Genomic DNA, 26,603 nt, shown 5'->3' with positions numbered 1-26,603 from the left:
AACAGGGAGTTGAAGGAAGTCATGTTTGTGAGCAGCCTCACGTCACAGGCCCACATGGATTCTAGGTAAATTTTTCCCACAATGACACCAGAAATTCCCCCAAGTTACTCAATAAACTTCCACACAAATATGACTTCCACACATTTATCTAGAGCAGGATAAACATGTTGCCATACATGTTGCAAAACCATGAAACATCACTTCGAGGAAGGGAATTTACTTACATTAGCAGCCTCCTCCAACAACAGCAACTCCTTAATGAGGCCGAAGTGCAATTAAAAACAATGAGATTTTCCTCCTCCCTATCCCCGAGGAATTACCACCACCTAAGCTTCTTTTCTGCGATCAAACCAGCCCGTTTTCGTCTAAGATTCAACTTGACAAACTCAGCAGCCTGTGCTCGGTTTTGTTGTCGTCCTCCTTTGCCTGCTGTTGTCTGCCGAGTGACCAGCAGCTTTCTGTGTCTTCTAGCTTCTAATTCTAGACCCTAATGGTGGTTCGGAATGGAAATTTGAATCACCCTATACTCCAGCAGCCAGACTCCTGATAATTAGTCCTGTGACACATGGCGTAGGAAGATTGCATGTTGGGTGTGTGTGTGTGTGCGTGTGTGTGTGTGTGTGGATGGTCTCTGCCAGGGTGACAGGGTCGGGGTGTTTGGTGACAGAGAATCTGGGGCAGCGACACCACAGAAAAGTAACGACCGGTTGTGTCGCTTTTATTTGTCCTTCACAAAACAGCTTTGTGCTAAACCATGCAGCTGCTGCACCATCTTTATAAGAAGAAACACGAAGAACCACCTCTTTACCATTTCAGGGACCATTTACAGCAAGGAAGTGAACCACACAACGCCCTGAACTCACTACTTCCAAAAACACGAGGACAAAAGCATGTGTGTGTGGGAATTTGTGTGTGTTGTTGTTGAGTGAGTGTACCGTACATATAGGTTGAGATCACAGCTCAAACACCCACACTCTCCTTGGCAGCTGGGGAGTGTAAACGCCCTATGAGCACATCAACTATGCTTCCAATAATCCCACATGGTGTTAACCCTTACAGAGACCACCCCACCGCTGCTTGTTTAGTTCAGCGACGGAAAATATGCACACACACACACACACACACACAATCTGATATTAATGCCAGTCTTAGAGATAGAGGTGGGATGTGCATTTTATTTGCTAATGCCTCACTAATGATGTCATGGTTGCTTTGCAGATGCTGCAGAGGCAGACGTAGCTGTCACTCAGCACGCTGGATCAGCCAAAGTCAATTCATGTTCTGTCTGTGGAAAAATCTGCTCTGTTTTTATTCCAGATCAAGAGGTATTCCACCCTCTGATTCAGCATCAATAAGACACCTCAGGCCATATTATTGACATGTGGACATTTACTGTAAAAGCGAGTAAACAAAAACCTCTATTGACAAAAGCAGTCAACAGAAAATAATGGGTTATTAAACACAATCCATGCAAGAACCAAAAATAGAATCACTTTCTGTACTCTTAACTGTGTTAATATTGGCTAAGGATGACGGATTTTATTGCTTGTCGTACATATCTTTTGATTATGCTGTAAAACACAACACATCAGGGGGAATCTGCTGGGATGCTCCACATTCCTGCTGAGAACAGCAATGTGTTTTTTGACAGATAATATACACAGTGATCCTGCTGACTGTGCAAAACCTCCACCTGCAACAGAGAGTGCTGAGGTTTGGTCCCTGACTGTCCACACAGAAGGGGGAGAAACCCCATTAGACATGTCCACGGGAGCAGAATCTGTCAGGCTCAACCTGCAACCAGGATATGACAATTACAAACAATGGAGAGTACAACATTATTCTTCGTTTCCTTGGTTGCAGGAGAGTGTGAACATGGAGAAATAGACAGAAGAACTCCACCAAACTGGCTTGTTTGGACAGCTGCCAGAAAAGAATGTTAGTTTTTTCCTAATTGTCTGTTCATTAACCCCTTAGGGGTCGATGATCATACCAGCGTGATCAGAGAAAAATGGTCAACTCAGCTGATACTACTCTGAATTTTTTCAATTTGAATTTGATCATTTTTTGTATGTTTTGGGTCCAATATGTTAATAGAGTAGGTCTAAGTAAAAAATTAATTATCAGATCATTTAGGTGAGGTTTTGTTGAACAAACAAAACACTAGATGTGGGCTCTGTAAACATATTTTTTATGTAGTCAATGGCTACTAAATCAAAAGTATTTTATGGCCAAGACAGACTCAGCCCCCTAAGGATTAACTAGCATTTAACATGCTAACTGAAGCTTGAGCCTTAGATGTAGCTTTTGTGTTTTTCTAGTTTCGCTGAGCACAACGTGTTCAGATCTTGGGGTGAACTTGCTGGGACTTCCACTCCTGGGAAGACTGGCAACTGCCTGTAATGTTTTTTATTCGTGAATAATCTTTCTCACCGATGGAAAACGGTTGATTCCAAATAATTTAGAAACCCTTTTCAGCCTGATGAGCAGAACATTGCTGATGTCTTTCCTCCTTGGCACTGTGTTAATGTAGGCCAGCAAACAGCCAAAACTTATGTTTTTATAGATGTGTTCACACTTGCTAATGATCAATTAATCAGGTGCATTTGCTTAACAGCAACTGGCTGCTACTCTTCTTAATTCCTGTTTTAGGAATAAGGGTTAACCTAGTCTTTCCACACACTGCTTCAGCATTTTGGCTTAGTTTTTAGACATAAATAGTTATATGACATAATGATGTTTTGTTGTTGCTAATTTGAGTTTGTATTCATTCATTTTTAAAACATGGTAAAGACCATATTGTTATTATAATCATTTTTATTTATTCTGTCCTGATACATAAAAATTAAGTACTTTCTTTTTCACATGTCTTTAGTGCTTCTGGTGCAAGCAAATTAAAGAAAATGTCTTGGAAAACAGTTACATAATACACCTCTAACAACAACTGCCCAACTTATTTCTTTCTGCAATTCTGCAAACATTCTCCAAAAATCTATTGATATGATAAAGATATCTGTGCATGTGGCAGCAAAAACCAAGCAGCCATGCACCTCATTGACTTCAAGCTTGACTGCATGAAGTGGCAGATCCTGCTTTAGGCTCAAAGATAGGAATGTCACAATCTGATCAAGAATTTCATATTGGCAGTGAAACGAGTCCTACCCACTTGCCAAAGAATGTCAATCAGCCCTGCTCTCAACGGGCCAAATCCGCTCTGCTGCCCGAGAATGCCAATTGTGTATTTCCTGGCGGGGATAATCCAAGTCAGCCCATCTCAAATGCATCTCTTCTATTTCACCGTCATGTTTTGGCTCACAACTTTCAATTCCAGTGTGTCCAGTCCATCTCTCCTTACACTAAGTGCAGCACCAGCTGCAGTTGTTACACCTTATTAGGCAGTTAAAATCTAAGGACTCACCTCCTGGTGCTTGTGGGCCCATCCGTGCAGGAGGGTGCAGAGTGTCTTTCATCTTACTTGGGGCTTTGAGGTCATTAGGGGGTGCAGGCGGTTTATGCTTCAAAAGCAGGGAAGAGAAAGAAAAGCAGTTAACTTGCAGCTGTCAAACAATTCCAGTGTTAGCAGATAATCTTATTAGCATTTGCTGTATCCCAGTTATCCAATTACACAGACAGACTAATCGGCCATCTAGCCTAACAATGAATACATCAAGGCATTACAGCGATGGTGGTAGGTTTCCCTACGTGAGCTCAGAAGGCTGGACATTAAAGCACAGATGACACCAAGAAGCTAATTTATCATGACTGGGCAGCTGAGAGGAGCAACAAATCCAATAAGGGCTTAAAATAAAAGATGCAAGCAGAGATATATGGGGAGCAGGTGGAGTTGTGGGTGGGCGGCAATAATAATAAAAAGTTGCTAACTGAATAACAGATATGAAAAGGTAATGAAAGAAAAAAATCGATTGACAGCTTAAAAGAACACAGCTATGGGCTCCAGTTTAAGATGTCCTCTGCTTTATCCGGACCTATGACTCAGTCTCTGACAGCGTGGAGATCATCAGCTTTATTTATACAGCAAAATGCAAAGGAACCTTTCGTTCAGCCAAACTTTGGTTACGGTACTGTGGATAATCTAGTGTGTAAAAGTACTCTAGTTAAATATGTATCATTATTATTATTATTAAAATTTAGAACTTCGATTTGATGACAGCAACACAAATCTCAAAAAAGGTGGAACAGGTGCAACAAAAGACCAGAAAAGTTATTGGCACAGATCAAAAACAACTGGAGGAGCAACTAATTAGATTAATTGGCAACAGTTTATTAATATTAAACATGACAGGGTATAAAAGCAGCATTTCAGAGAGGCTTAGCCTCAAGATTCAAGACATTATTGATCTCAAAAGGGCAAGCCTCTTAGACGTAAAATGGGCAGAATCTGTGAACAGCTGTGTCTTAAAATTGTGGAACAATTTCAGAAAAATGTTCCCCGTTGTAAAATTGTGAAGACTTTGAAGATCCCACCATCCACAGTATATATCATCAAAAGATTCAAAGAATTAGGAGGAATCTCTGTGCACACTGGACAAGGCTGAAGGTCACTGCTCATGTTTGTGATTTTGGGGTCCACCGGCAGCACGTTAAAAACAGACATGATTCTCTACTGGAAATCACTGCATGGATTCAGGAACACCTCCAGAATTTAGTGTCTGTGAACACAGTTCACTCTGAAATGCAGTTTAAAGCTCTATCATGCTAAGAAGAAGCCATATGTGAACACAATCCAGGATAATGCCATCTTGTCTGGTCCAAAGCATATTTACAATGGTCTGAGGTAAAGTGGAGAACTGTTCTGTGGTTAGATGGATAAAAATAAGAAATTCTTTTTGGAAACCATGGATGGTGTGTCCTGCAGACTAAAGAGGACAGGAAACATCCAGCTTGTTATCAGCAGAGAATTCAAAAGCATTTCTGATAGTGCAAGGTTGCATTAGTGCCTATTGTGTTGTTAAAAGAAGAGGAGATGATAAACAGTGGTAAATATCACCCTGGAACTACTTTTTTTTTTAGACATGTTGCAATTAAAGCCAAAATGAGCAAATATTTTCCATGAAAAGATAAAATGTTTCAACATCTGATATGTTGTTTATGTCGTACTGGGAATAAAATATGGGTTCATGAGATTTGCAAATCATTGCATTATGCTTTTATTTACATTTTACAGTGTCCCAACTTTTTAGAAATATGAATTTTATGTTTTCTGCAATTTTGTAGTAGAAAAAAAATTGAAAATAAAAATCAATAGATTTAAGCTCTCAGTTATCTGAGACCTTTAATCATATTTGGGACTATGGCTTACTCACAATCATCAACATTAAAGACCCAGTGAAGCAGATTTGAACACTTCACAAGTACTTTAACTTCTCAATTAAAAACCATGTGCTGGTATAAATGGGACTTGAGACAACGATTGAGGTCAAGTTGAGGTCTGAGATTACAAGAAACCTTTTGAAGATAACTGCTAGCAAGATTGTTTTAAAGATAAAGAGCCAAAAGGGCCAGTAGGAAGATTCAGCAAACTCTGGAGGAGTGATGAATTGTTCTATTGTGCAGAAAAACTTGCATAAATTCCATATCCAAGAGAAAAAAAAAAACATTCTCAGTGCAAAACATATCAGCAGATTTTTATTTCACATACTTTGTGATTCAGGGGAAAAGAGTTAAAAGGTGTAAGAACGATGAAAGTGCTGTAAATACCTGAGGTAGGACACTGTTGGAAGACGGCATAGTGGTATTCTCATCTAAGAAGACATTAAACATAAGAATTAGGACACGTAAAGAATTTTCTTAATCCACTCAGAGTTACAATCTATTTCAGGTTCTGATTGTCAGAAGAAATATTAGGCTCCAAATGAGGAAGTGATTTATAATAAAATCATGTTTTATGCACGGTGACATTAACGGCCTACATGTCAGACGGCCTCTAGATTGATGTCACCTGCCTGTTAAACAGCATTAACATGATGAATCTGTTCTAAAACACATTAAAACAACTTTTCTGCTTAATAATGGAAGTAAAAAAAGCTGTAAGTTATTAATGCTTTCTAACACCATAATTCATCCTTATGATAACGCTTCAGCCTCCCAGCTCAGTGATGTTTTTAAACAGATTGGTGCTATTGAGGGTTATTAAGCTGCAAGGTCGTAAGGAGATGGTTTTAAAACATCAACATCTAGGGATCAAAATGGTCTTCTGATTTAATCCCATTTAAAGCAATTACATGCTGTACTACACAGTCAAGGCAAGCCCGTGTGTGTGTGTACAGGCTGATGATCAGAATTCAGCTTTATTTAGGTTCCATTTGGTCCACACAGCAGCAGCATTACTAAACATTAACTCCAGAAAAGAAGGAATGCAAGGAGCTAATGTGAGGCTCGTTGGCCCAGAAATGCTGAAGGACATAAAACAGAGTAACTAAAGGGAAAGTACACTTTATCTTACAATTGTTTCCTCCCTTTGGATTACACTAAAAGCAAACAATTACCCTTTTTGGACTGGTACTCCTGGCTGGGTGGTGGGATTTTGGTCTGTGCGGTCAGCAACAACTCATATGTGTGATCCTCCTCTTCCTCCACTGGCTTTCCTCTTTCATCGATACTGCTGCAAGTATAAAGGGTCTGCAAAAAAACAAAACAAACAAAAAAAAAAACAAAGAGGACAGGCGTGAGGACATACAATGACTTAATATTTAGGATTTATAACTAGTTGAATTTTATGAAGCAAAATGTCTTGAAATCTTCTTGAGTCAGACTCCTTTTCTACTTTGCCATCTTGTGTACCTCCGGCCAAACTCAAATGAATAAGTGAGAAGTCATGTGAAGCGAAGTCATAAAAGGGGTGGTAACAAAGAAGTCCTGGTATTCTCAGTGAGATACAATCATTTGCTAACAGTGACATCTGTGGTGTAAGATGGTTATTGTTCTTGCAGCTTTATAATCTCACCTCTGAGCTCATCTTCTCTTCATGACCAGGTCCAGGGTGTGCCGAGTGGACAAGGCGTTCTTTCTGCAAAAAAATAATCATATTATACATCAATAGCTGATAATCATTCTCCATTATTGAAAGACTGTGGCTAAGAAATTAACTGCAAGCCCTCTGTACAACAGGAAGTCTGATGCAGGAAGGTTGCCATTTAGTGGCCCAGGCATTGACAGAGTGGACAACTAACTCCCTCTAGTGGGGGTTCTGCATCGCAGCTACTGCAGAAAATAGAGCCTCATTCTCTGTTGTGTGTTTGTGTGAGGATGGGTTTCAGTTAAACTTCTGCCAACCTTGCCAACTTTACTGTCGGGCCGTCCTGAGTCCCGGTCAGAGGACTTGCTGCTGGTGAGACTGTCTAACGAATGGCAGGAAGTGGCTTCAAACAGTGCTTCATAGGGACTCTCCTCCTCAGGTCCTGGGGCCAGTACCGATATAAGCTCACCCACCTTTTCCAGGTCACCTGTTAAACCAGTCAGAGTGACTAAAGAAACAAAGAAAAGAAAAGGGACAACTCCCTGCTGCATTTTCGACTTAAGGCCTCAAGTCAGTCTTACCCTTCTTCCTCGGACTGGGACTCTCATGAGGCGGAGGGATCGGTGGAGGAGGAAGGTCAATATTAGGGGGTTTCCCCGTCGTGTGCCCTGGAACAAACAGGAGTTTATCACAGCTGTTAAATGCAAAAACATTTTTCCACCGCAGCCCTTTGTTTGCATATTTAGTCTTTACCCAGAATGAGAGCAGCTATCTCTCTGCTTTTCTGAGAGGGCATGTCTTTGACAGTGTCCAGCGCTGTCAGGCCTTTCTGGTCCAAAATGTTCACATCAATACCTGAAAAACGAAACACAAAACATTCTGCACAGACAGCAATCATGTGTTGTGTATTTTTATTTATTTTAACGATCTTCATAAAGCATGTGTTGATTAGGAGCAGCAAGTGACCTGCACTTAGAAGTTTCTGTACCACATCCGTCTTCCCGAAAAGGGCTGCTTCGTGGAGAGCGCTGCCTTTCTCTGTCTGAGAAAACAAAATAAACTAGAGTTTAAATATACTGAACTCTCTCTCTCAATCTCTCTCTCTCTCTCTCTCTCGCTATATATATATGTATATATATATATACATATATTTGAGGAACAATTATGTTTATTTCCTTAAGTTGCCTAGATATATCAAACAATTGATGGTTCTTGAGTGTTTTGCAACAACTGGATTTAATGCATACCATCCAGTCTGCATCCTTACTGATAATTATGCAGTTGTACAATCAAAGCAGATCATTTTCCAGCTCACAGGGTCATGCTAATTGAAACCTACAGGATGCAAGGGCTAAAGGATGCTGAATAGATTCCACATCCTTAATTTAGAGGAAGAGGGGGCAAAATGAGGGGGAAAGTATCTCCAAACAGATGGGAGGCACAGTTTGATACAGAGACAGAGCCCGAGGGGCGGTGGGAGTGGGGTTGGGGGGTAAAGGCCAACTTGGCTTTGATATCACAGCAGTTCTTATGCAAACTGAGAGAGTTTTACATTTAATCTCATGGTGATATTTAGAAGTAAATGAAGGAAGTGCTGCAAGTAGTTACTCAAGTTACCCAACACAATTTGAGCCATGACAGCACATGAAAAACACATGAAAACAGAAGCTTTACCTTAACACACAGACACACAAAGTTGTTGGTAAACACACACCTCATAGTTGATGTCCATGCGAGCATCCAGCAGCACCTCCACCACAGACAGGTGTCCGTTCCTGGAGGCCAGATGAAGCGGTGTGTGTTTCTTTGTGTTGCAGCTGAGCAGGTTGGGATGGGCATTGATCAGCAGCTTTACAACCTCCAGGCGGCCGTACAACGCAGCTAGGTCCAGTGGAGTCTCAAACTTGTTGTTCCTCATGGTGGGATCAGTCAGCTCCTCCAACAGAAGCCGCACCACCTGAGAGTGGCCATACTGGGCGGCACAGTGCAGCGGTGTTTCGTTATCGTTGTTCTGTTGGAGGCCAACAACAGAATGAGAAGCAGCTTGAGGACGGGGGTCCAACATGTACACTAGGAGTAAAGTGGATGTACTACATGAGGACAGAAACAGTTTGGCTGAATCATGGATGATGACGAGCAAGAAGAGGTGACTCAGTGGAGTCATCGTGAGAGCAAACGAATCAGAGCATAGAGACCACCACAGTGCCAGATTAATTAAAGAGGTCATGACAAAGCACAGACTATAATGTAGCACATGGAGAAGCCTGAGGGGAGAATCTGGCAAATTAAGTTAGGAGACCAGTTAGGGGGCTGGTGCTGGCCAGGAGACTGGACAACATGCATGCACTAATGCAGACAGGTAATGAGGACGAGGACAGGAAACAGTGAGAGGCAGGATGCTAACAGCGAGGCAGCAATACACAGACAGGTGGGAATTAGATGAGATGTGGGCCACTTTGATGATAGAATATTTTGGTGTTTGAGAAAGTTAGAGATGCAACAAATGCAATTCTTTGGTCAATTCACAGTTTTTTACTTTTTACTACAGTTTTTTGTTTCTTTATTTTTTCTTTTTTTTTTTTTAAGGTTTTAATATAAATTCTGATTTTCTTCTACAAAGAAATGACAAATCATTCTTGTCATTTTAGTTTTAATAGTACATTACTTGGATTCAACACCGAAGAAGAATAAAAATTGACAATATCTTAATTTTTTAAAATAATTTCTGTTTTAAAATTAAAACATTCAATTAAAAAAATCTAAATAAGTTAAATTATAAAGATAAAATAATATATTTCTCTGCTTTAAAGAGGGCTCTTCAATGGATGCATCAGTGCATCCCTAGTTGCTAATGTACATGCATTTCCATGTATTGTAAATATAGAGAAATGAGGTATATATAGCTCTACACTGTATGAGTAAGTGATGATATGGTAGAAGTCAAATTTACAAATTTAGTCATATATGCAAATAACACTACATGCTGTCCAGTTATTATTACTATAGTTCTCAAAGCTGATTTATTCAAACACATAAACATACTGAGATAACAGCTGCATAAACAGGGAGAAGCAGCCAACCATCTAGGCACAATGTGGGGCATGTTCAACGGCAAAGTTTAATACTGGGGAAGCAAGAAGCAAGGTCCCCTCAGGGATTTTTTAAATAGAAGAATCTTGGGTTGTTTCAATAGTACAAGACCATGACAACATGTAGGCATATGTAATACTAACTGCCTGCATGCTCCTATAGAAGATGAGCGACTCCATGCAAAAGGAAAACACATCTGTGCCCAATAAACTGTACAACTCCTCCCTCATCTCCTTGAATAAGTAACCATAATAGCCATACAAAAGATGTTTGTACATAGTAAATTGGTTATACATACACTGCTTTAGTTTTCTGAATACCTTTCTATATTCTTTCTTCTTTTAATATTAGTATAACTCTTATTACTTTTGTGTCTCTTGCAGAGCTCAATGAGAAAGTAAGAAAAGTGACAGAGGAGTAGATAAAACTACTATTAAAAGGAGTAATTACAACACAAAGTCACTAAGTGTTGTTTATTGGCTCTAATGACTCTCGTGCAGCAATGAGATCAATGCCTATTAGACACGAGGGCCTCCAGCATTTTTGATGAGCTCTACTCTGAGTGGCCTGCAGGGGGCAAGCCCAATTCAAAGCACAAGACACACAATGACAACAGGGATCATCATAAGACCATGCTGCAAGTTTTGGCCTTGATATAAAAGAACAGTACTAAATTAGGTAACACTGAATGCTACAACCACAGCTCTCACTTAGCTAGAGGAGTGAAAAATAGCAAAGATGTGATAATGGCGATCCAGAAAGACGGCATGTATAACCCTTGCAGCTCTTTATCTCTCCTAGAATACTGTGTGCAGATGGGTGTGGCAGAAAAATGCCTGCTATTGTGGAGCCACATGCTCGGAGAGTCAGTCATTCCAGTCACACAGAGACACCTACAAAAAGGGCTGACAGCTGGTGTGAGAAGCCCCTTCATGGCTAAGCATGATGCCAGTTTTGGATGACTCCCAGAAGTGCATGCCAGCTGTGCCACTGACAGCAGGACTAAGTGTGTGGACGGGGGCTGAAAGGGTCAGTTTAGACAGGGGTGTTAACCTCTTTGCTGAGACTTTCACAAAGACCTGGTACCAAATGGGATCAGCAGGTATCTCCTTCCTCGTAGGAGGAGAAGAGGGATTAGAAGAAATCTTTTGGCAAAACAGGTCACAGCTTGAGCAGAGAGAAAGGAAGGCAAGGGAAACAAAACGACAAAGGCTAATCAAAAGAGAAGTGACACAGAGGCTGGCTTAGAGAGAAAAAAAACATCTTTTTGCTGCCTGGGTGGCTCCATCGTTTGAATTTCTCCATCTTTGGCTTTAAAAAAAAAAAAGGTTGGCCCACACATAAAAAGCACACCGTCTCTCATCTGTAATGCACCACTGAGCATTTGTCACAGCTTTTTGAGATTTCAGATTTACTCTTAGTTTTTAGATGACTTCAGCTGGCAAACAAACACACCGCCATTACATCATCACGACTCACGTCCTCAAATGTGCAGGTCTTCTGCCTCAGTAGGCATCCAAGTGAACCTAGCACATGATGCTTTGTGTCATTTTTTTGTCACTTTTACTTTTACATAATAGTTTCTATTGAGATAACGACAAGAAATGCAGTGAGAAGAGGAGGGTGACAATGATCCAACCAGGTCACTCTAACCACACCCTTAATTTTATATTCTGATTTAAACAAAGTTTAAAGAACTGAGTTCACAACAGGCCGTACGAAGCTAAACTTATTACTGAATGATAAAGCAATACCATGTGATACCATGTGTTCTAACACCATGACCTCAATGTTTTGGATTGTGTCAACACGAAGTGTCTCCCATGCCAACGTGATAGTCAGGGAATTGCAGCAATGTGTCAGCCAGCAGCTCATCGCATTAAACATGGCTGGCCAGCCGTGTGACTCACTGTTGGGAAACGAGCACTCAGCCTCGTCTCCTTTGATGTGAGCAATGTGTAGCATTTTATTCACACAGAGGCCTTCAACTGCAGCCTCCACATACTCCAAAGCACCTGGGACACTTTGAGCATGATTTACGGCCGAACCTTCCTCTTTTCTTGCAAGACATGATACAGTTATTTACTGGGTGCAAAGGTTTATACTACTGGCTGTAAATCAAAACTGTTGTTTTAATTTCATGAAGTATTGTACTTTTGTTCTATGTGGAAATGCAATCTTTCCTGTCCCAAATGCAGCAAAAGAGGGCCAAAATATGATACTTCCACCACCATGCTTCACATATGGGATAAGGTCCTTTAAAACTGAATGCAATGTTTTTAGATTTTTTTTCCACTCATATTAGTTTAATATTTTCCCACTTGGCTCCAATTTTTATCTCACTAAAAACTCCTGACTCCAACTTTTGCTTCAAATAACTCACAATTTTTGGAGGTACACATTTCAATCAAATAAATGCTGAATATGTCTTATGTTAGATTATATTTATTTTGGTAGAATTATATAAACTATAAAAAGACAGGCACAACTGTATGCTCTCATGTGTTCATCTCACGGAATTTGGAAATAACTGATTTATTCATTAAGTATAGAAGTAGAAAAGCAACTTTTTGAGTCTGGATGTACTCAGCAGATACTGCAATGACATAGAAACGCCATAGAAAGTGAGTAAACACAATTAGAAAACTAAAACTGAGAAGGCTTGTTTGAGACTAATTTTAGAAAACTTATTGCTCTGAAATGCAAAAACCCAAACACAGTTTCAACACATTTATTTGCAAGTTTTGATTAAATAAATAAATAGTGTTAGATTAGAAGGATTTGCTGGATTCTTCAGCATATATGACCAGCATAGCTTTTTAGACCGGGATCAGTCTTGTCTCCTTTATACCACTAAAAGCCCAATGAGCAGTCAAATAATCATGTGGTAACAAGACGGAGCTCTCGAAGTTATTACGCAAAATGTTGTGAATGACTCGCAGCCTTGCAGGGAAAGAGATTAGAATTTGTACGGCACAGCTAAGACTTCCTGGACAGTACAAGTACTTCAAGAGAATCCTGTCTTTACAGTAAAACAGCAGAAAGCAGGAACCCTCGTTCTGATTAACACTGACAAATCATACCACACAGCTTTGAGCTGCAGAATGAGGTGGGAGGGGACAGAAAGGGAGGAGGATGCTATGATTCTTACAACCTGAGGCTGTAAGACTGTAACATGGTTTGACTGGCAACCTCGATCACATGACACGCTGACTGGCAGCACAGCAAGGCGGCGGTTACATCAGCCTGGCCCCTGGTGGTGGTGGTAGTAGTAGTAGTGGTGGGTGGTGGTGCAGGGCGGGGTGGGGTGGGGTGAGCAGCTGTTGCAGCTAGTATGCCAAAGGGCTGCCTGTGCTTGATGCGTGCCAGAGCCCATTGTTACTGAAATCTGAAATCCTGCTGGCATCTGCGCATTTACACAAATCATGAGTCTTGTACACATGTGCAGGAGGGATTCCTCACCAATCTCTGTTTTCAGATATTGACTTCAAGTTTTTAATCACATCATTTTTGCTCTTGAGAATGTTAAAGTCACTTCCTCATATCCATTTCATTTCTGTATTTATGGGCATTTTATAAAGAATTTGTGGTTAATAACACAGTATCTTTCATTAAGCTTTTTTTTTTATCTTTGAATGCACATTTAATAGCAGCCCAAACAGACTTCAGACTTTCTGGACAAAGCAAGAAACGTGCAAGATGTCACCACCTCACCTTGTACTCTGGGTAATTGCAATGGAAATTTTTGGACTCTTCGAATGGATCTTTATTTGAGCACTGTCACGTATTCCAGAGTAAAAGAGGCCCAGCACTCCTGTAATGAGATGCTTGTCTAACTGGCTTCCTGCCATAGATTGTAATTCTCTAAGCAGAGGACTTTTTCTTCCTTTTACAGTAAAGATAAATTTCCCCGTGTTTAAAAGTCAGTCCTCTTTACTTTATTACACAGGACTCACTTTCCAAACTACATCAATTAAATATTTTAAGATGTTATAGGAGATAGTGTCTGTACTCTAAGTCTCTCCTCCTTCAACTTAAATTTGCAAATTATGACAACAGAGAAATGCTAATCCTTATGTCAGATAAAAAGATCTCCCCTCTGAGGCCCTTCATGCATGCTTCAACCACTTTTGGCTTGCAGGAGATGAGAACAAACCCTGGAGGTTGAGCACACAGCAGAAGCCGGGGAAAGGAGTGTGATGCATTGACAAGGCCAGGGTTGGATGCTGAAGTAACATACATAAAGGATAAATGAATGAACATGAAGTCAGACTGCAAGCGCTGCGCCTGGAGGAAGGATGGGAAACAGCTCTGCTTGATAATGAAGTGAACAAGTATCTGCTAAACAACCTCTGCTGCTGCCATAACTAGCTAGTCCCTCTGTCCATCCTTACACACCACACGTCAACCCTGAAAGACCCTGTCTGAGTGGTTAGGAGCTAAATAATTTGGCATGTTTTAAATTCAAAACCTTTGAGCATCAGTTTAGCTATATGCTTGCGTGCAGAGAGATGTGCAGCACAAGTGGGTTGGAAATCACCAACATATATTGTATTAGACGCATGACCTATATAAGAAGATGAAGCCTGGGTGAGAGGTAGCATGACGTGAGTCCAGGCATCTGACGGGCTGCATTTTATTATGGTGTAATACACAAAAAGGAGGTCAGTAATAAATAATTTAATGAAGACCGCATGCAGGTTTTCTAGATCTGGTTACTACAGTAACAACTCTGTATTTAAAAACTCAGTTATATTAAATTTCTTCCATGCACTAAAATGTTTGTCACTGTTTTATGTTGAATGTGCAGCTCTGGTGAAGAAGACAATCACATCATACTGATTAAATTTAACTTTTATTATTACTCTAATTACTCTTTAGATAACTAATAAAATACAATGAAACTGTGTGTAAAAGGGAATTGACCAAGGTTTTAACCAATAATTAGTTTCACGATTCATTACTTAGTTGTTTAAGCTCATAAAATGTCAGAAAATAAATTCACAACTTTCCCTCTTTTTTGGGGGTTATCAGCATTTCAAAGTCAGAAATCAAACAAAATAATTCTCCGCATCAGGAGATTATTCTGATGGGGACACTGGAGAGAGATTTCTTGAAATTTTCTTATTTTTAGTATTTTTAGTGTCTAGCCTGTTTTACACTTACAAACTCATTGTTTATAACTTTATCAAATTTCTTTTTCCTTCTTTTTTTCTTTGTCTGTCCAAAACAGGTCTCTTTTGTAATTGCATATCTCAGTGGGACTACATGTATAAATAAAGATTAAATGAGAAAAAAAAATGTATTGCTTAACAAAAACTAGAGTAACCTTATTCTTAGTTGCAGCCTTGAACTAGTAACTGTTAAAACTTGTTTTCAGCCAACCTACTGTAGCTCCAGAGTTTAAACTTAAAATTTCTACATCTGCATGTACTGAATGTGTGTAACCCAAATACTTCTGCAGTAGGATCTGCCAGGTCAGATCATGTGGTTATTTTTTGGTTAGGACCCCCCTGTTGAGGCACTTCAAACACCATCAAAGTCGCCCTCCCACAAAGGACATCATCAGGAGGAGTGAGCACAGTGTCATAATGAATAAACATTAGTCTAGCAGGCTTCCTGGAGCAGGATTACAGAGAACTGGACCCAGTCCAGGCTGATTTCTTAAGTGTTCCTAAGGACGGACCGATGAGGCTCTCCTTTGAGCACTTGACAGCCTCATCACACACCTTTCTTACTACACACAAACGGCATCTCACCACTGGGTCACACACCCACTCTATAGGACCAATAACCCGTGATACTGTTACTATGACAACCTTTAACGAATTCCTCTCCTCAGCAGACCAGGCTCAGAAACTGGGAGGAGGAGGAGGAAGGGGGACGGACAGGCGACACATACATCCACTCATGCACTTGCAGAGACAGGCACAGCATGGCAATCGCGCTTTGATACTGATGCATAGAGACTGGTACACTGAAAACCTCCCATCCTCCTCCTCCTTCTTATGAGATGGCACTCTGGTCCTGGAGTGTGATGTGAGGGTAAGCAGGATGCACCCCGCCCACCCAATCACATGATGCCATTAACCACAACCAGCTGGAGCAAACATTGCGTATCCTAGTTTCTGATTTATTCATAGAAAGGCGTCAATTATTCAGGTTCTTAACCAGACAGTGGCGCCCAAACCGTCCCAGATGTGTGAACGTTATAAACAGCATTCAAAGTGTCACTCACTGTTAAATCCATCAGATTTAGAAATTCCATAAAAATTCACAGTCTTGCATACAGCGTAGCAGCAACAAAGACTGTCAGCCTATCCATCCAAATGCTAAGAAGATTAGCAGTGGGGAGATGTGACAAGATACAAAAATAGCTTTCCAGGCCTGGGTGGGTTTCCAGCTCCACCTGCAGAAAAATCAGATCACAGAGCAGCCGGTGTGTTCACTGAACTAACTGTGAAGGTGAGACTGTCAGAGACTGCCATTCTCCTCACGCAGAAAGGATGCAACCAGGCTTTTCTGGGCAGTGGAACATAATGAAAACTGGTTATTTTTAAAAAGTCACACCAGCAGCCCTGCAACGATGCATTCAGGTACTATGCTACTTTCTATTCAATAACCTCAAAAGGTTAACCTTAAAATGACAGTGCAAGTGATGATTACCACATATAGCTCCTAAATCTATCAAACACTTTGAACTCAATGTGTGATGATGGATCTAAACAAAAATTTGGAGGAAAAACTTATTTCTATCCATCCTCAGAGGCACATAAATGGCAGGGCAATCCATCAGTTAAGATATTTCAGTAAGAAAACCTAAATCTCAAGGACGAGTTGGCCCCTGAGGAGAAAAATCAGGAGCACAGTCATTAAGTTCCTTGTCTGGGAACTATGAATGTCATCTTAACGGCCAAAATATTTTGAGAATCCATGTAATATACAGACATGATCTATTTTAAAAAGCAAGCTTTTGATTTTTTCCCCCTTTTCCTTCAGTGAGAATTTGAAAGGCCTGCAGCTCCCATAAAAAAATAGAAAAAGCATTACAATGTATTTATCATCTACTTATTCATTTATTACTTCTTATCTATTAATGCTGTGGTCTGATGTTTTTTTTAATATTATTACTGATGACCGACAAATCTGTCTGATCTGATTTATTGCACTGACTGGTCCTCAGTGCTGTTTCTAGTTACATTATTATTATTTTTTAAAATCTTCTTTAATAGAGAGACTACAAAACTAAACTGCTCCTCGTGGATAAATTGTTTGAATTGTGAATCTTGAAAGAAAGTGCTGATGTGTAACAGCAATGTGTATAGATGAGGATAATTTGGGCTCTTTAGAGGTTAAAGTCAGGCTCAAACTTAAGAGGTTTAAGTCAAATTTTGGTCATAGGCCAATTTTGGAGGCCAGAGACATAATCACAGTTCAGTTGGAAATCATTGAATAAAGTAGACTAATAAAGTTCAATATAACTCAAGCCTCCAACCAGTGTCTGGAGTCAGTAAAGGAAGAGTTTTTATTGAGTCGTTTGTGAGAGGCTTTGACCAGTAAGAGATGGGATGAAGGGACATGAGAGGGAGAAAAGAAAAAGTAAACACACAAAAAGGAATAAAGGGTAAAGTGAAAGAAAATACAGCCAAAGAAAGAATGGAAAATCAGAAGAATTTGGTTGGTGTTTGGCAAATACACACACACACACACAGGTGAGGAGGGCTTTGGAGCTCATGATTAACACTGCAAAGAACATCCATCATCATCATCATCATCATTACCCATCTACAAAACATCAGAGATGGGTCCAAAACAAAAGGCAACATCAACCCCAGCTGCAGCCTCTTCACCCCGCTGCGATTCAGAAGCAACTGCTGCCATATCATCTGATTCAGGAGCAGTTTCTTCCCTCAAGCTGCAAGATTTCTGACATCACACATCTTGAAATGACTTTATACAACATCTTACTGCAAAATGATTAGTAAATTAATCTGCAGGAGTATTTCACCAAGCTTTCAGCGACATTTTCATCCAGAGCACAATTTAATCCTGATCAAACGGCTGGGCATGACACCCTAACATGAAGCAAATATGTTGCAAAGCAGTGTCCCTTGTGTTGAGCATAACATTGCAATAAAACTGGAGCTCACAGTCGAGCGTTGACAGAAAGCCAGAGAGCAAAGATTGGCTGATAGTGAGTGAAATTAAAAGCTTAGCTTAGTAGAAGCCCCCTGAGCAGCATGAAAAAAACGTACCAGAGCACAGCAAACCCACGCAGCAATAAAGCAAAGGAGCACTTAAAAAGGAAAATGTTGGTTTTCAACAGCAGTGTACACACCTTGGCATTAATATAGGGGTCAAAGGGCCCACAGCGTTTGAACTCTTTATGGTCTACAGAGCTCTGGGAGGGAGGAAGAGAAGATAGGTAGATGGTTTTGGTTCAGACAAGCAATGAACAAATGAGCGATGATCACAAATGAGTCAAACTAAATAAAAGGAGAAAAGAAAATCAGAGTTGAGTTAATAAACAATCAGATGTCATGAAAATGCGGAGAGAAATGACACAAAATGAGACTGAGATAAACCGAGGTATCTGAAAATGGTTGTTTAAATTTTTTTTAAATCCCCAACTACATCTAAAAAACAAACAAAAGAAATCTCAGGATGTGTCATTTCTCCTCATTCCAAACAGGGCAGGCCAGAGATGGTTTCAGTCTGGAGCCTTTCTGTGCAATAAGCGAACCAATCAAAATATCAAAAACAAGTGTTAAAGAAGTTAAAATGGTTAGAGGAAACAAGCACATCTCACTTTGGCACAGCGACTTCACACTATTTCATTATCAAAGGAGAAGTCAGCCTCATGATGCACTGAGGTTAGCTCACTATGGTCACATTCTTTTCAACATTTCTTTCTTCAAATACAGACCATGCAATGCTCAACGAGGATTTGCAGTCTTAAGACTTGAATGTGGCATTGTGTTGAAAATCGTGTCATGACAGCTTCCTAAACTACCAACCATCTAAATGTGCTGAAAAACTAAGTGCCACGAATAGTCTAATAGTGTCTTCTGCAGAATCACACTTCTGATGTCGCTACTGCTTTCAGTCAAGACAATGTGTTAAATATGACTGACAAACAAATCCAGAAATGTGAACGTGACCAAAGTAAACGTGTGCACACCAGCATAGAGGGGTGAACGCAGCAACAGCAGACCTGCTCATTAAGTTTGGGGTGTGAAGGTCCTTGGTGAATGAGACGTTTTACGATACGCTCATCTCCCTTCCACGCAGCCAGATGGAGAGGGTAGCAGCCCTTGTTGTCTGCAATGTTGGTCAAGGCCTCGTTCCGCAACAGCGCCTCCACCACCTCGCTGCAGACAAATGAAGAGACATGGCAGGTCAGAACCATTATGAACCACACTAATAAACACACAATCAATAGCTCTATCTACCCATGGGATTACAGTGTGTGAGGGCAGACTTTATTTAACATAGAGCATAAACACAGGAGCTGATGGGGGCTACTCTCCCACATCTAACAGTTAGTTATTGTTGATCTACTGTACCTGTGTCCATTAAGGGCAGCGTGGTGTAGAGGGGTATATCCAGTGCTGTCCACACAATTCACATTGGGGCCCCTCCAGATGCTGGAAAAAACATAAAGGATTGTTAGGTTTCTGTAAAACAAGAGTTAAGAGCAGCCAGGTTACAACATATTCATTATGTGCATAATCATTCACACATGGAAAACATTTAGGACAGCTGCCAATCTTTCTAGGAGTCAATGTCACAGCTAGTTCCCCTCAGGTTCAGACCGTGCAATACTCTAAGCTACTTCTCAGATGCTACAGGCTCCAGTTAGCAAGATAAATGTTTAAGTTAATGACAATATGATTAGAAAATAGAAAGAAATGGTTTGTCTGGAAGGGTTGAAAAGTAAAGCTTTTTTTTTTGTAAAAGACAAAACCTACAGACTTTCAGAAAAATCAGCCTTGTTCACCAACATCTTTTAACAAATCTTCTTTAATTTGTTCTTAAGTTTTTCTTAAGGAGGTATTAATGAAAGGCCACTGTTAGATTCATGAAGGTGTTCGTAGGCTGCTCAGTTGTTTGTATCTTCCCTCTTAGATTTATGAATACCGGAGGCTGAAAGGATAGACCAGGACTTCTTTGCATAAGTAAACCGCCAAAGCCCCTAAAAAAGCAAGCCTTACAAGCCGTGTGCAGAGACAGAGGCGAGAAAAAATGAACATAATACCTAAAGAATGAATGAAAATAATAATAATAATACTAAAGATTGTGCACTGAAACCTGTTTGCCTTCATTTTTAAAGTCATATATTTGGTTATAAATAATCACACGTGACATTCAAATCATATAACAGCAGCTTTATGGACAAATAGGCAATAAATTACTCTCAAACTTAGACGGTGAGTTAGGAGTCTGGTAATAATAAATAAATAAATAATATGTTATAAAGAGGCTTATGCAGAACTTCACAACAAGCTGCTGGAGATTTCATTTGAACCAGGTACTGAAGGAGGGAAACATCGAAAACCTGCATGACACTGGCCCTAAAGTCCAGAGTTGGTAATCTCCGCTCTGGACCTTCTGCTATTTGTAAAGCAAATTCCCTCCTGCTGTGTCCAAACACATCCAGCATCCTGTTAAGATGCGGTGCACCGATGGTGCGAGTGTGAGCATCTGATGAAATGGAACCTACAGGTGAGTCTGAAGGTTGGTAAGTAGTGCTACTAACCAGGCGGCCAGGGCATAACCTCGAAAAAACTGTCTATTTTAATGATTAAATACCACATTCAGCAGGTGGATTTGTTAAGAACAAATTTGTCCATAAGAACAGTTGGTCAATGTCCCTTTGACAAAACAGATCAGTGTTTGATCAAAATTTGGCCATAATGCACAGCAGCATGTTTATGAAAACCAAACTGCATATCAGAGAAACTTCATGTTGGTGGAAGTGTGATAATTTGCTCTGTAGGAACAGGATCTGGGCATCACTGTGTCGACCACGAACTCCTCTGTAAAACAAAGTAGGGATGCACCGATATGAAAATTTTTGCCGATGCCGATATCCGATATTAATATTGTTGTTATGGCCGAAAACCGATATTTACCGATGTCGATATATATATTTTGTTTTAAAAGGTTTAAGATTATCAAATTCTGTACAAAGTGAAAATAAGGCAAAAGTTAGGGGTGTTAGCTTCCCACCATTGTTTGTGAAGTTCTGGATGTTTCTGGATGGAGTTTTTCAGATGACATATCAAATTTGTGTAGCTGAACGAGTTCACACGGCATCCTCCTCGCATTACTTCGACTTTGCAGATATTGCATACTGCTTTTCGAGTACCTTCTTTCTACACTATAAAAATTACCACACAGCTGAAATTGCTTCTTGCTTCAGTTACATCCCACAATGTAGTGCTGCATTGCTGTCACATGTCCAAACATGGCTGCATGGCCAAACCTTCCGACACACGTACACAATCAGCAATTATATGAAAATAAATATCGGCTGTTAATATCGGCCCAGTTTTGCTTATCGGACCGATACCGATATGTTAAAAAATGACTAACATCGGCCGATACCGATATTAATGCCGATATATCGTGCATCCCTAAAACAAAGTATTTTATAGAGTCGCATGTGAGGCTGTGTCTCTGACAGCTAATGTTTGGTTGCTGTTGAGTCCCAAGAACAGCAGCAAATCTTAACAGAATAGCTGGAGAAGAAAAGAGTGAAAGTGTTGCAATGACCCAAAGTCCAGATTGAAAGCTGACTGAAATGCTGTGGGTGGGGGACCTTCCGAGAGTTGTGTATAAACTAATGCCTGCAGAGCTCAATAAACTGAAGCCAAAATGCTTCCACAATAATCTGAGAGACTAACATAATGTAGAAACAATTATTTCAAGTTTTGGCTGCCAGAGGTGGTTCTATAAGTCACTGAGTTATGCTTCATATGTAGTTTTTCAGGGTTGTTGGCTTAACTTTTGTCAAATAAATAATTGTTCTAATCATGTCCTGAAATGTAAAACCTTGGAACTGTACACATATATGAAACACACCAAACAAACAAAGCCTATCCCTTTGCAAAGTCGCCAACAGTGGGTGTGACCACATTGCTCTGATTGCTATCTCAGGGCCCCGTCTTTCAGAGTAGCTAGTTCATCCCCACCTGCACACAACTGAAGACGAGCCTTCTTGCACACTTGAGGCCACAGGAATGAAGAACCACTGGGTCAACAGCACCAGGGAATCAGAAAACCAGGAAGGTAACAAAACCCAGTAACCAGTCAGCAGCAGGTCAGATGAGCTGGTTTACAGTAAAAGAACAAAAGCACCTGAACCAGGTCCAGAAGCAGAACAGGCTTCTGTTACACAACTTAAAAAACAAAGCAGTGGGATGGAGCTAAAAGGCATTAAAAGGGGTAAAGTGTGAGGTAGGCCAGCATTACTCCAGCACTCGCATTCATTTGCGCTGAACTCAGCTGTCAGCTTAGATTGGTTTCTTTTAATTTGCAAAGAGGGCTGCGGTGAGGAGGACAGAGAGCCCTGGTAAATGGTGGTGGGGGGTGCGGCTGGAAAGTGATGGAGGGAGTCGTTTAAGAAGCAAAAGTACGTTGACTCGACAGAGTGCCAGGACAGGATGTGAAGCTCTCTAGAAGACCTAAACACATCCTAAATAAATCATGTGACTCAGAATTCCCAACACTAGTGAACCAAATATCTGAGACCAGTCGTCTGCCATCCAGAAAGAGAACTGGAGCAAAAGAGCTGAGCTTCACAAAGAATCAACTGTAGATCAAGCAGATTCATTTTCATTTCTTAAAAAGGGGTGAGACCTCTTTTTTTTCTTTTCCTATTATTGACTTCAAATATTTTATAAAAAAAACTGCCAGAAAGCCAAAAGACAATGCTAATCTGACATTCTCATAAACTATTACCGGCTTGGACTTGAAGTCTATGAGGAAAAATCCAGAAAGCGAACAACACAAGCTGCTCTTAAATATTTCAATTAAAACACCAGCTCTGGGGGCTGATAATTTTTACAGACAAATGATGAATTGATCCTTAACATAATCAGTGTTGAGGGTGCGACAACAGTTTTCTCACCTTCCTCACATCAGCATGAATTGTGTGACTTTACTTCACACATATAAGCACGGAGCTCATTTTTTGTCGCAGTAATGGCTGTTTTGCCCCCCCTAAAATACATCTCCCATAATAGCTCTCAGAGCAGCCTGCAATTACACAGTCAGAACCGTCTCATTAAATAAGTGTCTTGTTGGACTTGGTAGCCTGCAGAACAATGGGCCTGACAGAGCACAGGCACATAGGGATGCATTGCTCTGCTACTCACAACCTAAGCTGTTTATTTCCTTCAGCAAGGCTTCTGCGTCTCATCTTACAAGTCAGGCAGCCGCAAAGTCATGGGACATCAAAAGCAGTGCTCGGAGGAAACACTTGAGTGGGAAAATGTGGTGGGAGGAAATGCTTGGGACTGATAAATTTCTGTTAAAAAAGGGGGTTAAATGTGCAAGCTACGATTATGTCAGCTCTTAAGGCATCACATAGACACTTCCTCTCAATTTTTAGTTGCCAAATATGCAGGAAAGAGTTCAGCAGCACAGTCCTGTATGTGGCTGCAGGACGCATCAGAAGGGAAAACGGAGACGGAGCTGTAGTTGCTGTCCTAGATAAAACAGTTATGTAACCGTTAAGAGCGAAAATCCCATATACAAATTAACATAAACATGAACACAGCAGTGACCATGGCACGAGACCACAGCATAATTCAGCCATAAGGCAAAAACTGTTACCAAAACAATGCAACATTACGCACCGAATCAGCATGACGTTTTATATCATACAAATGAGACCTTTGCTCTGTACTTTAAAAACTGTGTGCTCAGTGTATCATAAAGCAGATCCAAGTTTAAACTCTGAATTTTGGCAACATTTGCATTCTGTCAGATGCATCACGAGGCAAATTTGTCAGCAATTAAAAAAAAAATTAAAAAAAGAGGCAAATGTTTAGTGCAAGAAGAACAGCTTCCAAAATAAATCAATAAAAAAAATCCAACTTTGTTACATGAACATTGTGTTACGTATAGAGGAGCCTAACACACCATAAGCCACAATATTCTACTGGCACAATATCACATTTCTAATCAGGACCATGGCTGTTCATTAATCCTATCTAAATAACTCCTGTGCAGAGCAATCCAAAATGTGCGTTCATTACATTTTTTTTCCCCACAATGTATTTCAGTTTGCCATTAAGAGAGCTGCTAGCATCAGCAGCTATAAGCGCAGCAGAAGTGTTACGTCCTCTGAGCATTTTGGCAGCGTGGCACTCAAGGGCATGAGTCAGAGCGGTGCTCGACAATCCACTTCATCCTCTTACTACGGCTCACAACCAACCTAACTGAGGGAAGGGGCTTAGGCCCATAGCGGGGCAATGGGCAAAACAGAGTTGATTTGGTTTGGGAGGGTGGGGGCACATTCATGGGAACTGACTGAGGAATTCCTGTTTGAAAGGCTGAGCTAATCCTTAATTTGCCTGAGGGAATATCAGTGGGATGAAGCTGGAGTTTGAAAGAGATTCTGGGGGGGCTGTAATTCTGTGTTGTACAAAGCCTGGTCACTGCGAGTGGAGGAGCCATAATAACGTGTTCCAACTCGTATGTATTGTTTGCATTAGTTAGCAGATATTAGATACAAATAATTTCATAAAGGCAGTTTTTTCCAAATGATGTGGAATCTCTTTTGTTTTCTTTCCCTTTTATTGAAGCCCAAATAACATAAAAATAACAAATTAATACTGGAGTTTGGTTTTCAGCTTCCAAACTGAAACCAGTTAAATAAATTGATATTACCTTGACATGTCTGACTGATACATATCTATGAATTCCACTCAGAAAATAAACAATATATATGTATAATGCACAAGCAATCCCTTTCACCCTGAAGCAAACATTCTCCAATAATTCCAGTGGGACCAGTATATGACTAAATGTTTATCTATGGAACCCTAGGGAAAAGGCAAGGCAAAAGCCAGTAGTGGTTTAATTCAAATAGGAACCCAGGTGAGTGTGAACTCAGTGTCAAATAAACAGATTTGTGCCCCAGCCTATTAGCCGTGTGACTACACTGCCAGGGATTAGTTCAGCCCGAGGCAGTGAGCCCAGAAGTGACTGGCTCATGTCAGCCACCACTGGGGAAATTGGCCTTAGTTATGTATACTGCTGGCAGGTGCTGAAACCAGATGCCCCCCAGCCAAACAGCCAACCTGACCATCGTCATCACCCACAGCACCAGCCAGAGTTCCCATGCAGGCTGATGATTACACTCGTTAAAAAATAATGGAGACCAATGGAGATCAATTCAACGAAATTGTGCAAAACTCTCGATCCACAAATAATGTTTACATTTAGCTTCCAGTAAGTCAGACATTCTTGAAAACCTTTAAAATGCTCTTGAGGAACAGTTTTCCAGGTTTTCTGATGGTCTTTCCAAAGTCTTCTGTATACATTGGCTACTTTTTCAATTATTTTCAATCCAGTCTTTATACCTGACCATTTTCAGAGAAATGCGTCATCGTACACAGACAACACAGTTTGACAGACATAATATAGCAGTATTTTCCATCAACAAGGTGATTCCCAAAGAGCTGTTAGCTGAAATCATGGCATATCTAAGCATGGTGTGCAGTGCGTTCTTTTAAATTTGAAAAACTAGAAAAGTGAAGGACAATAGAATGAGTGGCAGGGCTTGGAAAACCATCTGCAACGGATGAACAGTTTCTGCAAGGCTCTTTAAGACCTATACAGAAAAAAATCCAGCAAAGCCCTGACAGTACCTGCAGAGATACATCTGAACCTTCAGTTGATCTATCTACAGTTCACTGAAGCCTCATCAGGTATGGTGCGTTTGAAAGGGTGGCTGTCAAGAAGGCATGCCAAATTACATAAGAGCCGGACTGAACCTCAACATTATTGAAGCAGTGTGGGTTCTGCTTAACAGAGAATGAAACAAAAGGCATCAACATCCATAGAAGAGCTTTGAAATGTCCTTAAGAAGCCTGGAGAACTACTTAAAATTAAAGAAATTACAAGAAATATTTAGAGAAATGAGGGCAAGCTCTGTTGAAAGAATAAAAAGTAAGATTAAAGATGGTCAAAACAAACAATGACCATCTCGCTTGTTAGAAATGTACAAGCTATTTTGCCATATACACCACTCAGAAAAAGTTATGGATATTTGACTTTTTGTATGATGTCAGAATATTTGTAAAATATGCTATAACCTTAGCAGATTAACTCAATTTGACTTTCTCCAAACGTTTGAATGGACATGCACAACAGTTCAATGTCTCAGCACTTATTGCACAACATGCTGTTCTCTAATAAGTTATTAACCTCTAAAAAACCCAGAAGTGTGTATGAACCATGAATCAACCCCTAGATGTCTGATTCAATGACAACCTGTATTTTAAACAATCCTCTTCATCAT

General features: G+C 40.3%; 1 protein-coding gene across 5 annotated transcripts in view; it reads right to left on the bottom strand.

Annotated features, from left to right (window-relative positions):
• The window catches only part of LOC121651709 (ankyrin repeat and SAM domain-containing protein 1A-like), a 59,423-nt gene that overhangs the window by 26,270 nt on the left and 6,550 nt on the right, over window positions 1-26,603 (bottom strand). For 3 of the 5 annotated variants that reach the window (XM_042004095.1, XM_042004091.1, XM_042004096.1), the window contains exons 2-13: window positions 19,633-19,713; window positions 19,281-19,437; window positions 18,405-18,467; window positions 8,691-8,987; window positions 7,943-8,018; window positions 7,730-7,831; window positions 7,558-7,644; window positions 7,294-7,463; window positions 6,965-7,027; window positions 6,507-6,639; window positions 5,719-5,762; window positions 3,419-3,515 (exon numbers count right to left, since the gene is read on the bottom strand). In XM_042004095.1, coding sequence (XP_041860029.1) covers window positions 3,419-3,515; window positions 5,719-5,762; window positions 6,507-6,639; window positions 6,965-7,027; window positions 7,294-7,463; window positions 7,558-7,644; window positions 7,730-7,831; window positions 7,943-8,018; window positions 8,691-8,987; window positions 18,405-18,467; window positions 19,281-19,437; window positions 19,633-19,713 — 1,370 coding nt within the window. Of the gene's footprint in view, window positions 1-3,418; window positions 3,516-5,718; window positions 5,763-6,506; window positions 6,640-6,964; window positions 7,028-7,293; window positions 7,464-7,557; window positions 7,645-7,729; window positions 7,832-7,942; window positions 8,019-8,690; window positions 8,988-18,404; window positions 18,468-19,247; window positions 19,438-19,632; window positions 19,714-26,603 lie in introns of all 5 variants that reach the window. The other 2 variants (XM_042004092.1, XM_042004093.1) reach the window with 1 other exon arrangement.

Source organism: Melanotaenia boesemani, chromosome 13 (assembly GCF_017639745.1).
Source record: "Melanotaenia boesemani isolate fMelBoe1 chromosome 13, fMelBoe1.pri, whole genome shotgun sequence".
Lineage (NCBI taxonomy): Eukaryota > Metazoa > Chordata > Actinopteri > Atheriniformes > Melanotaeniidae > Melanotaenia > Melanotaenia boesemani.
The sequence above is the reverse complement of the archived record's forward strand: the minus strand, read 5'-3'. Positions and strand labels throughout refer to the sequence as shown.